The 12,939-nt window shown below is 47.8% G+C and overlaps 1 protein-coding gene across 3 annotated transcripts in view; it reads left to right on the top strand.

Annotated features, from left to right (window-relative positions):
• Positions 1–5,909, top strand: part of SLC7A8 (solute carrier family 7 member 8) — a 49,582-nt gene extending 43,673 nt beyond the window's left edge. For all 3 annotated transcript variants that reach the window (XM_036448811.2, XM_045584591.1, XM_036448820.2), the window contains 3 exons: positions 1,339–1,488; positions 3,222–3,399; positions 3,859–5,909. In XM_036448811.2, coding sequence (XP_036304704.1) covers positions 1,339–1,488; positions 3,222–3,399; positions 3,859–4,013 — 483 coding nt within the window. In that variant the 3' untranslated portion in view covers positions 4,014–5,909. The remainder of the gene's footprint in view (positions 1–1,338; positions 1,489–3,221; positions 3,400–3,858) is intronic.
• Positions 5,910–12,939: the final 7,030 nt, after the last annotated feature.

Here is a 12,939-nt window from a genome sequence, read left to right as displayed (position 1 = left end):
TATTTGGCTCTCTTCTGCACCTGTGGTTGCCATGTTGTGCCTCTGCTCCCAGCTGATCACCACACACTCCCATCCCTCCCCATTGATCTTCTTGCCCCAGGAGGCTCTGCCAGTCTCTTGGGAGATATCACTGAAACAAATTAAGTGCTAAGAATACACCAATAAGAAAAATAAAGAAAGGAAGACTGGTACACTGAAAATGGAGAAAAGGAAACTTGGGATGGGGGGGAAATGGGAGCAAAATGACTCCAGAGGAGAATCCTTTAGAGAGAGCAAAAAAGAAGAAACAAAGATTTATCCCCGTGAGCCTTATAGGTTCTTTTTTTTTCTTCTTTCTTTCTTTTTCCTTCTGGATCCTGAATAAAATATTGGGAATTACTGTGGTTCACCAGAGAAGCTGTTAGACTAGGATAGTAGAGCTTCTGGGAGTCAAGGGCATTTGTTGTATAACATTCAGGGGAATTTCAGAATGTTGGGCACAGGAAGAAGGTCATCATGATTGATTAGTTGTGAAAGTTGGCTGGAGAAAACTCAGTATTCCCAGCGGGCCACAGACTTTTTTTAGTTCGAGCCACTGGTGCAGCACCATAACTACAAGACAAGTACAGTAAGAATCTGGCTTATTTATTCATTAAAATTTTCTCAATTATTTTCACCTCAGATCTCACAGGAAAACTGAACCTTCTATTGGCTGTAACATATTAAGGGGCAGGTGAAGAATATTGTTCTGAGATTATTTTGAAGTTGGAAAGTAGATTCTATCAAGAAAACTTCACGGGGATATTATGAGGATTAAACAAGTTACTATTTGTAGAATGTGAAGAATAGAGCCTGGCACCTTATAAGTGCTATAGCTGTTTATAATATTTCAAAAATAAAGAAAAGGAAGAAAAAAAATTAGATGACTCAGACAGGAGAAGAGGGTGATAAAGGCAAGATAAAGCTTTAATCTGCAGTCAACCATCTTCCGTGAAATTAATTAGGGATATACCCAAGGAATAAATATAAGTCAGACTAGGGTGGACATGGAACCAGGTGCCATCCGTGTGGCAAATCCAGTTATTTTTTGGCCAAATTTTATTCTGGCTGGTTAGTGCCCATGCCACACCAATAATTAAGTATTTTGATTATCATCTTTGCAGTCGAAAAGAACTTCCTGGCAATGAAGATGGTAGCAATGACCTGGGTTTCTAGGGGAGGTTATACACTTTCTGTTTTGAGACCTCCTTTATGAAAAGACTCCATCTGCCTGAAGCAAGGGCACAGTCCTGACCTATAAGCAGCCCCAGTCTCCAAATACCCTTTCTGTCACTGACATGCTTCTCCCACTCCCCACAGTGCATCTCCACCCTGCTGATGCTGGTCACCAGCGACATATACACACTCATCAACTATGTGGGTTTCATCAACTATCTCTTCTACGGGGTCACAATTGCTGGACAGATCGTTCTTCGCTGGAAGAAGCCTGACATCCCCCGCCCCATCAAGGTGCGAAAACCTCCCCATGAAGGTTCCCCCTCCCCCACCCCTTTCTGGTTCTATAGCTGCAGCACAGATTTTTCAATCACCCTTTTCTCAGCTGCTGACCACAGATCATCTCTGTGATGGTAAAAGACCCTTTGGGAAGCAGAGCCTTGTGTGAATGGGACAGCCATTTCTTTCCTTTCTCTGCTGGGGGTAGGACCAGAGCAAACTGCAGCTGAAAAGATGAGTTAGCTTAAATTCTGTTTTCCTGGAGTCATTCCTTTGTTTTTCTAGGACTGTCTTAAACTCCACCTGATTGTGCAAGGCTCCTTTATCTCTCCAGTGTTTCCCTGGGCCCTCTAGTCTGGCCAGTCTCCTCTTCCCTGTCCCTCCAGATAGCTAGATCCACTTATTCTGTTTCTATTCCGGAATGAGTTTCCTCCTCCCATCTGCCTACCCAAATTCCAACCATTTCCCACAGAAGCTTCAAGCACCTCCTCTTCTTTGAAGCTTCACAGTTCGCTCCAGCCATCCATGAGTGAGCCTTCCTTTTTAAACTACTGTGGCTCTGCACAGAGTAGGGTTACCCACTGAACCTATTCATACAAGAAATAACTTTGTGGTGGAAATTACGAGATTGCTCAGAATGAAATATGCAATCGTGCTGTGGTATTCCTGCAAATTAGAAGAATAGAATATAACCCTGAATTATTTGAACAATTCTACTTTGGAAACAGAGGGAGATTAGATGCTTCTAGAAGATTCTTCCAGCTGAGAATCAAGGGCTCTCCAAGTCTCTGTTTTCCACTACCACTTTTCTACCACTCTTAGAAAGCCTGCTAGAGCAAGAGGAGGTAGAAGTAGCCCATCTCCTAACAGTGTTTCCCAAACTTCTCTCATGTATACTTAAGTATACAATCTTACCTATATGTTCCCAAAAATTCTAGTTTAGCACTTCTTAGTTGGGATTCAGGAATCTGTATTTTAACAACTCCACCAGGTGATTCTCATCATGAGAGAAGTTTGGGAAACACTGTCCTACCACTTGCATTATCCCTCAGGGGTGGGGGTGGGGGGAAGGACCTGGAGGAGAAAGGCAGTTGAATCTAGAGGCTTGATGAGGAACTCTCACCTGTGGTTAGCAAGAAGGAATGAAGAGAGAGGTGCTTCTTTCTGATTAAAGTCCCCAGGCTGCTTTATACTATGATAGGTTTCCTGGTTTCTTGTGTCTTGGAAGATTTATCTTTTCATATTGCTTGAGAGAAACAAATTGGGACTGATCCTGGAGAGGGATGGTTATTTGTCATGTGCCCAGATGAAGGCCCTGCCTAGAAGAGTGACTGACCCAGGTCATGTCCTTCTTGCCCCTCCTTCATTTCTCCAACTCTCCTCCACCTTAGGATCTCAGCAAGCATATACCATGTACCAGCAAGCTTCCCAGCCCCCATGGGCTGCTCAGGCTGCCACAGGCACATGGCCTGGGTGACAAGGCCTTGATTGATCCTATCTAGAAGGGAGAAAGGAGGTAGTGAGGATTGTTCCTTCCTTAGGCCCCCCCCCCTTCTTGTCCCACAGCCCAAGTTCACCAACATCTGTTGACACAGCATTATCCTATCAAAGCTCAGGGTGTGCAAGCCTCAGAGCTGAGGGAAGCCCAGCCTTTGCACTCAGGTGCTCCCTGAGGGTGAAGAAGAGGGAGGTTGCCCTGATCCTGGGGCCATGGGATCCACACAGCTAACCACGCCTCTGCTCCACAGATCAACCTGCTGTTCCCCATCATCTACTTGCTGTTCTGGGCCTTCTTGCTGGTCTTCAGCCTGTGGTCGGAGCCCGTAGTGTGTGGCATCGGCCTGGCCATCATGCTGACAGGAGTGCCCGTCTATTTCCTGGGTGTTTATTGGCAACACAAGCCCAGCTGTTTCAATAACTTCATCAGTGAGTTGTTGAAGGCCCTGGTCTGGGACAGAGTGGTCAGCAGTCTGTCAGGAGAACTCCACCAGAAACAGGAGGCCAAGGCTGGGCCACAGAACTCTGGGGAAGGAGTTCAGGGCAGGAGAGGGCAGGTGCCTTCCCAGGTACCTCTGAGGAGAGAACAACTGACATTTACACAGTCTTTAAGCCTCATGAATAGGCAACTTGATCGCTATCAAGAGCTGCCCTGGGCTGGGTGGAGACCAGTGGAGACCCTGGAATTGGTAGTTAGTGGGCAAGGGATGGTGGAAAACTGAGATCTTGCCCAGAGACACAGGAGGTGGGTGAGGGGCATCTCCTGGAGGGAGAATTCTCTGAAGGCGGGAGTGGCTCTGCCAAGGCAAAAGCCAGGACAGGAGAGCAGGGAAGAGCATGGTGGGACACTCGGCACTTACCTAGTTTTTGTGTCACCTCTTCCCACAGAGTTGATAACCCTGGTGAGCCAGAAGATGTGTGTGGTTGTGTACCCCAATGTCGGAGGGAGCTCGGAGACAGAGATGATAAATGAGGACTCGGAGGAGCAGTGGCAGCCCATCAACCAATCCGTTGACTCCAAAGACAAGAACTCAGTGAAATAGCCCCAGCCTTGAGGACCCTCTCAGTTGCCTCCTCCCTCCTTTGCCCCCTTTCTGCCCTCCTTCCTTGCCTGGGGCCCCCCAACACACACCCCTCTACTTCTGTCGAGCAGGGGCAGGACCTGGGGGTGAGAAACTATAAACAAAGACACTGACATTTGTACCCAAAGAACCAGCCCTTTACCCCCAGAACCTGTGCCCAAAACCAGGGCTGCCCATGATCAGAACTGTTAGAGGAGAGTGGAGCGGCAGGAGCGCCCTACAGACCCTCCTCCCCGGCCCTGGTTGCCTCCTCAGGAGCCTGAGTTCAGTTCTGCCTCCCCTTCCCATTCTTGAGCCCACGGCCTCAGCTCTGAGCAAAGTGGCAGCAACAAGCAACAGTGAGTATCTTGGAGAGGGAAAGACTCAAGAAAATCTGTCACCATTAAAAGCCATCTGGAGAGACCTGTATTCCCTCCCTTCACTAGGGATTCAATGAATCCCTCTGCCCTCTTCCCCACTCCTCCCCCATGTCTACCACTCCCTGTGCAAAGTAAGATTCCTCTACCACCCCCCTATTCAACCCCCCAAACCCCCTCTGAGCTAAGGACCAATGAAGGAGGGGAACTGTCCCTCCCATGACCCCCAGCCAGGCCTGTAGAACAGACTGGGAAAGGCTCAGATTGCAGAAACCCAGCCCTGTCCCTGTCCCCTGCATCCTGCCCCCAACTGGGTGCCAAAGCTTCCTCACGCCAGAAAGTTCTCTCCTAATGACAGCGTGGCTCAGCTCCTCTTCCCTCCCCACCCGCCTGAAGGAACAGCCACCCTGTCGCCCAGCAGCCTTGCTCCCAGCACATGCCACGCAGCCAGCACTGCCTGTGCCCCCCTCGTACCCTTTTCCTCCTCTCTGGACCTTGGCTCCTGAACCTAGGACTAGGTGTGAAGGTTCCCCAAGCCCTTCAGGCCTGAAACCTGAGCCAAATCTGCCTTAAGTCACCTCCCATCCAAGAACTGGACCTAAAAATACTCCCTTATTTCTAACCTTCAGGGCAGACCTGGTATGCAAAGTTTTCCCAGGAGAGAGGGTGCTTTCCCCGTCTCCCCAGAGGTGCCATCTGGGGAGAAAGTGTGTTCTGAAGGCCAGTTCCCCCTCCTCCCCCAACTCAACCCTTCCCTCTTTTGGGTCTCACCACTGTCCTGCCTTTGGATGGCCTCCATGGCAGGCTGAGAAGGCAGTGGCTGAAGGTGCCCTCTGCGGATGTCCAGGAAAGCCTGTGTCCATGGTGTGAGGACTGACAGGGGCTGCCTCTCCCTGTGCTCCAAAGGAAGGAGATAGTATCTGCCCTTGTCCTTGGGCCTTCCCACCACACCTGTGTGCTAAGGACTAGGATCCTTTTATCCCCAAGCAGGAGTTCCCCCGTGCTCCCAGTTCCCTATCCCATCTGATTACACTGGAACACCTGGGTGCCCCTTCAGCCCACTCCTGTCTCCTAGCTTCCTGCCCAGTTGCCTGACTGGTGAGATGCCAGGTTTGGTCTGAGTTATGGTCCCTCTGAGTGGACTCCAGGCAGACTCGGGCTGGCCCCTGGAGGGTCAGGGGACCATCCTCTTATTCCTTCTTCTCATTCCTCCAGCCTCCTTCCCACCTTCAATTTATTGTTGTGTGTGTGTTTTTTAAGTGGATGCCTCACTTTTTGGATAAATATTTTTGAAGCCGGCATATCTATTTCTTTTGGATTTTTTAATGTAAGGTTGTTTGGGGGAGCAGGGAGTTACTTGTATCTGGATAATAATTTGTCTTTAAGTTGGTTTAGGTTTTAGAGGGTTGTTTCATCGGTTGGTTGGTTAGTTGGTTGGTTGGTTGGTTTTGTGGAGGGCTTGGGATTTTTCCTTTTAATGTAATAAAATTTTTAATGGAAATGAAATGGTTGGTGTTGATAATTCAATGATTTTCTGAGACAGAGTTTCCAGGCATTTCCTGTCTTCTTCAGGAGGTTGCCAGTTTCCTCCCAAAATGGCATTCCTGAAGGCCCTCGCTCTGTCCCAGGGACCCAGTGTTAGTACTTTCAAGCAGCCACCTCTCATTTATTTGTGAAGTCACAGTGTTATTAAGTTCTTGCTCTGCACACTGTGCTGAGAGCCTGCAGACTAGCAGGCTGGGAAGAACCTTTTCAATACCCAAGGTGGGAATGGGGGCATCAAGCTGAGTGGAGGGAGGTGAAGGCAAAAGTGGTTCCCACAGCTTAGCCATCAAAGGCTTCTGGTGCCAGGACAGCCAGAGCCAAATGAAAAGGGGACAGCCTGTCCCTGTGGAGAGACACAGAGAGGGGCTTAGGAGAGCACCCAGCTGAGTCCAAGGGGCTTGATAGGAGAGACTAGGAGATGAAGTGGGGTCTTAGCTGTACAAAGCCCAATGCCGGAAACCGATCATTGTCTCACGAATAGAAAGATATAAAAGGCTGGTCAACCTTGAAGCTCTGAAAGGTCAGAGCCAACCACTCCCCATCTAACTGAGACAATGATCGGTTTCTGGCACCCCTGAGGAAGATTTCTAGGTGGAAGACTGGGAGGGCTGGGACTAAGCCTAGTTGGACTAGGACAAAGGAAGAAGTGGTTACAGTAGGGACAAGGACCTCCTTGTCCTACGGGTTAATTGCTAGAGGAAGTTGATGGGATTAGACCCTGTCCTTGTTTGAAGTCCCTCCTTAGTGGGCAGCCCTCCCGCTGCCTGTCCCCGACGGCATTGTTCCAGAGCTAGCACTGCTGACAGACGTGGGCAGGAGGGGAAGTGGGGGTGGAAGGGTGTTAAGACATCCCCTCCCACCACCTTGGCCACGGTGAGGACACAGGCAGGCAAGATGCCTCCGCTCCCTGTTCTGGCTGGTCTTAACACTCTGGTTTTATGGCTGGTGTCCTTCTAGACTCAGGTTGGAGGCTTGCTATTAACAGAGGTACAAACACTTGGCTCTGAGTCCCAGGTCAGACACCAAACAGCTGTGTGTCCTTGGGCAAGTCATTTAACATATTTAGTACTTTTAGAGGAGGGGAGAAAGGAGCATAGAATCTAATCTCACAGTGTTCCTCCATCTCCCGGCCCAAGGTTGTCCCAAGAGACTGAGGGCACAACTGGACAGAGGCCAGTCTTCTGCAAGAGGCCCTCCTCCAAGCTTCACAGCCACCCTTTGAGACCCCTTCTTCCCCAAAACACCCTTTGCCTTTCCCTGAGTGGCCCAAGGTGTCCTCTACGTTGCCCTACTCTGGCAAGTCTAGACCTTGCCAACCCCCTCTTGCTCCATGGAGACACTTGTCCCTGGGGGCCCCCGGTCTCTCTGTAAGATGACACTTGCTGATCTTTTCAACCTGGTCAAAGGAGTAAATGTGGGTCTCCTCCTGAGCAACATGCATTTATTTTTAACCTGGGCCTTTCACCTGTCTTAATCCTGTCAGTCACTTTAATGCTAGGAACTCAGATGCTCAGACCTTAGGGGACTTGGGAGACTTTTGGAGGTCACTGAAATCGTAGCTGCTTAAGCATTCATTTAATTTTTGTGTGACTATATTAATTGTGTACAAGAATTTTGTTATATGCTGTGGAATAGCCAACTTACTCCTGAATTTCTCAAATCAGCACAGACTTCAAATATTTTGTTCCGTTTTCCTCATAAGAATATTCATACATGTCAGTCCACCTGTTTTTAATTTTAATTCAAACAATATGGTCATTAATAGTTGAAGAGGTCCAAAAGATGTATCTGAACCTGCCCTCACAGAGCATATAGTCTGTGGGTAGGAGAAGGCAAGGACACACATGGCAGCCCTGGCCAGGCAGCCCAATTGGGTAGAGCATCATCTCAATACCTTAAGGTTGCAGGTTTGATCCCCAGGGTACATACAAGAATCAACCACTGCCCTAGCTGGTGTAGCTCGGTTGGGTGAGTGGTGTGGCTCAGTTGGCTGAATGTCATCCATGCACCAAAAGGTCGAAGGTTCAATTCCTGGTTAGGGCACATGCTTGGTTTGTGGGCTCTATCCCCAGTGGGGGGCATGCAGGAGGCAGCTGCTTGATTGAAGTTCCTCTCTCCCTCTCCCTCTCTCTAAAAAATCAATAGAAACCTATTTTAAAAGAATCAACCAATGAATGTGTAAATAAGTGGAATAACAAAATGATGTTTTTCTCTCCCTCTATCTCCCTCTCTCTAAAATCAATAAACGAAGTAATTAAAAACAAAGAAAAGAACACACGTGGCACCTATGTGTGCCCTTCACAGCATCACTGACTGCCCACTCTGGCTAGACTCCAGCTGCTGCAGGCAGAGGCTGATCCTGCCAGACCCCCACACCCCAGGCAGTGGCTGGCACCTCAGTGTTCAAAAGTGCTTGTCAAATTGAAGCATCAGATTAGGCTGCAGGCTGTATCTCTTTCGGAGACACAGATAAACTTCCTACTTAACTGGTGGTCAAAGGAAGGGCAGAACGAGACTGAACATTACTTTCCTTGCGCTATCTTTTTTAAAAATATATATTTTATTGATATTTTGCAGAGAGGAAGGGAGAGATAGCTAGAAATGACAATGAGAGAGAAACATCGACCAGCTGCCTCTTCACACCCCCTACCGGAGATGTGCCCACAACCAAGGTACAGGCCCCTGACGGGAATTGAACGTGGGACCCTTCAGTCCGCAGACCGACGCGCTCTACCACTGAACCAAACCCGTTTCGGCTCCTTGCGCTATCTTATTCAAAGTTTAATTAAACAACCTGATCAAGTAGGCATGACTACTGCCATTTTACAAGATTAAGTAACTTGTCCAAGGTCATGGAGCTGGTGACAAAGGCAAGATGTGAGTCGTTATCTCTGACACTTCCCCGACGTGCTCAACGGCCTCCCTGTCCGAAAGACTTGGTAAAAGTGGCCTTTGAACTGAGGCAGGTTAGAGTCAGTAAGATAATACATATGCATTGCTTCAGTGAATGCAAACAGGTAGCAACTGCAGGAGCAAGGAGAAAATGATTCTGCTGACCCAGGAGGCTTTCTTTCGGCTCCTGAACAATAATGCAGAACCCAAGTATACCAGAGCCCTTGATTGGCTCTGCCCTCTCCACCCTCCTTCCAGCCCAGCACCCACTCCTCCCCTGCCCAAACATCAGAGCAGCTCTAGCCTGGCCAACAACCACCACCGCCCGCCCTTTCCCCCCCCCCCCCTCCTCCCCATCCTGTTACTGGGAAACACTGATGTCAGTGAGCCAATGTCAGCCAGCAGCCTGGAAGGTGAGAGACCTGAGATCACTTATCTTCCCGCCAAGCTGTGCGACTTTCTCATTTCCTGCGGGTTTTATTTGCACACCTCCCTGCTTCCTCCAGCACCTCTGAGTGCTGGCTCACTGACATCAGTTCGATCACTGCTGATGCTCTCCCCCTCCCCCAGGGTGGCTGAGTGAGCCAAAGAAGGCTCTCTGAGACACACAGTTCCCCCATCTCCCTGTCCCTTCTTGCTGAGTGTATCAAGAATTAACCCATTGCCCTTTCCCCCAAGATCAACGCAGCATGCTTGAATGACCTTGGGCAGCTCTGTTGGTTTTCCTCATTTTTAAGGCAACAATAAAAATACCATCTTGTGCCAAAACCGGTTTGGCTCAGCGGTAGAGCGTCAGTCTGCGAACTGAAAGGTCCCAGATTTGATTCCGGTCAAGGGCATGTACATTGGTTGCAGGCATATCCCCAGTAGGGGGTGTGCAAGAGGCAGCTGGTCGATGTTTCTCTCATCGACGTTTCTAGCTCTCTATCTCTCTCCTTTCCTCTCTGTAAGAAAAATCAATAAAATATATATATTTTAAAATATACCATCTTGCTTACCTTCCTACTTAACTCACAAGGAAACTGTCAGCATGAAAAAGTGTATGTTTCAATGATTAAAAAAGCACTGGAAAATGCCAGGCCTTCACTGTCATCGCTAGTATTTTCAAAGTTGGGGAGGGATAGAATTTCTCCTCATTGAGATAAGGCCCTATCAGCCTGTCCATTCTCCCAGTAACTGCACCATAAGTCCTCCTCCCAGCTGAGCTCCCTCTTCCTCCTTCCCGCAGACCCCCGGCTGTCTCCCGGGGTCAGGACTGTGGGAGACTGCCCTCTGTCGGCCATCACAGCAGCCCCTCAAGTCCAGATTTTGGGCCAACATTGCCACCTGATGGTTCACAGAGGCACTGCCGCCAAACGAATTGGCTCAGCTGTGGTACCTGCTTGCCAGTAGGGTCTGGAGAAACGGGGAGAAGGCGGAACAAATCTCCCCATATGGTTCCTGAGATCTGTCTCTGGGATGCACGCAGATCTTCCCATGCCAGGTCAGAGCTTTTATTATTTTATTTTTAAAATATATTTTATTGATTTCAGACTGGAAGGGAGAGGGAGAGAGATATAAAAGCATCAATGATGAGAGGGAATCATTGATTAGCTGCCTCCTCTCACCCCCTACTGAGGATTGAGCCTGCAACCCTAGCATGTGTCCTTGACCAGAATCGAACTTGGGACCTTTCAGTCCTAAGGCTGGAGCTCTATCCATTGAGCCAAACTGGCTAGGGCCAGGTCAGGGCTTTAAAATATATATATTTTAAATATATTTTATTGATCTTTTACAGAGAGGAAGGGAGAGAGTTAGAAACATCCATCAGCTGCCTCCTGCATAGCCCCCACTGGGGAAGCACCTGCAACCAAGATATATGGCCTTGACCGGGATTGAACCTGGGACCCTTTAGTCTGCAGGACCATGCTCTATCCACTGAGCCAAACTGGCTAGGGCCAGGTCAGGGCATTTATTTATTTATTTATTTATTTATTTATTTATTTATTTATTTTAAATAAATCTTTATTATTCATATTATTACAAATGTTCCTCACTTTTCCTCCCTCCATTGCTCCCCTCCACCAGGTTCCCACCCCACCCTCTGCCCTTTCTCCACCCCCCATTGTCCTCATCCATAGGTGCACAGTTTATGTTCAGTCTCTTTCTGCACCCCCCCACTCCCCTTTCCCTGAGAATCGTCAGTTCACTCCCCTTCCATACCTTTGATTCTATTATATTCGCCAGTTAATATTGTTCATTAGATTTTTTAATTCCCTTGGTTTTTAGATTCACTTGTTGATAGTTACGTATTTGTTCATAATTTTTATCTTTACTTTCTTCCTCTTCCTAAAGAACCCCCTTCAGCAATTCATATAATTCTGGTTTGGTGGTGATGAACTCCTTTAGCTTTTTTTAATTTGTGAAGCTCTTTATCTGGCCTTCGATTCTGAGTGATAGCTTTGCTGGGTAAAGTATTTTTGGCTGTAGGTTCTTGCTATGCATCACCTTGAATATTTCTTGCTATTCCTGTCTTGCCTTCGTGATTTCTGTTGAGAAATCAGCTGACAATCATATGGGTGCTCCTTTATAGGTAACTATCTGCTTTGCTCTTGCTGCTTTTAATATTCTCTTTTTGTCTTTTACTCCTGGAATTTTAATTATGATGTGTCTTGGTGTGGTCTTCTTTGGATTCCTTTTGTTTGGGGTTCTTTGTGCTTCCTGGACTTGTAAGTCTAATTCTTTCACCAGGTGGGGAAGTTTTCTGTCACTATTTCTTCCAGTATGTTTTCGGTATCTTGCTCTCTCTTCTGCTGGGACCCCCATAATTCTGATGTTGGTTTGCTTGAAGTTGTCCCAGACAGAGGTTTCTTACATATCTTCAATTTTCTGGATCCTCTTGTCTTCTTGCTTCTGCGGAAGAGTGCCTTCTGGCCCTTTATGTTCCAAATCTTTGATTTGATTCTTGCGATATTCCGTTCTGAGTTTAGAACTCTGTATAATATTTTTTATTTCAGACAACGTATTATTTCTAGTTGATCCCTTATTATTTCTAGTTGATCCCTTTTTATATCCTCATAGGTCTCATTTATTTTATCGGCCTTTTCTAGGAATTCTTGAAAAACCTTATAAGCGTGCTTTTGAACTCTATATCCAGTCGCTTTTTGTCCTCCATTTCTTTCGTTTGTGATCTGTTTCCTTGTCTCGGCATTTTTGCTGTTTCCCTGAGTTGGTAGGGTGGCTTTATGTGCTAAGGTGTCCTATATGGTTCTGTGGGTCAGTCTCCCAGTTACCTGAGGTGGATACCCTTGGTGCCCCCCTTTGTGGACTGTGTTACAACCTTGTTGTAGTTAAATCTTGATTGTATTGTAGTTGGTATCACTGGGAGGAACTGACCTCCAGGCCAATTGGCTGTGAGGATCAGCTGTGTCTATGCCAGAAGACAGCCTTATTTGACTAGACTTGAAAAATTTCAAAAGCCTCTGTGCTCAACTTGGATGGGGCAGAATTTCAGGGTGGAGCCTACAGCCTTGGCTTCAGTCAACAGTCCATCCTCTGTGTGCAATGTGCACGCCTCCTGGACTTCCTTTCACTGCTTCTCTGAGTTTCCGCCTTACAGCCCAGACTCCCTCCATATGAGCCTGGGTTTCCAGGGTCTGGCCTAGAACGGGTTCAGTGCAGTCAGAACTGGGGCTCAGCACTCAGCACAGTCCGGAGCTTTTGTCTCCTTCCCGCTAGGGAATGCCATCCAGGCAATCAGCCTGCCCCTCCTCTCCGGCTCCTTCCTCTCTGTGTGTGCACCATGTCTCCATACCTTAGGCTTTTACAGCTCCTCTGATTTTCCTTCTGGTTTTCTCTTTCCTTCTAGTTGTAGAATTTCCAGTCAGTCAACTTTCCTGTAGTTCTGGATAATGTCCATTTTGTATTTTAGTTGTATTTTTTTGAAATTGTTGTGTGAGGCTGCAGTTAGGCGTTTACTTGTGCCGCCATCTTGGTTTCTCCCTCTGTTTCCAGGTCAGGGCTTTTAAAGGAAGTGCCTCAATCCTTGCATGGAAAGCTCCTGGGGTGTTGTGGTGTTGGGAGGGAGGAAGCTATCTGCATCCACCACCAGGCAT

The sequence above is a fragment of the Pipistrellus kuhlii genome, unplaced genomic scaffold, assembly GCF_014108245.1.
Source record: "Pipistrellus kuhlii isolate mPipKuh1 unplaced genomic scaffold, mPipKuh1.p scaffold_m20_p_1, whole genome shotgun sequence".
NCBI lineage: Eukaryota > Metazoa > Chordata > Mammalia > Chiroptera > Vespertilionidae > Pipistrellus > Pipistrellus kuhlii.
The sequence above is the reverse complement of the archived record's forward strand: the minus strand, read 5'-3'. Positions and strand labels throughout refer to the sequence as shown.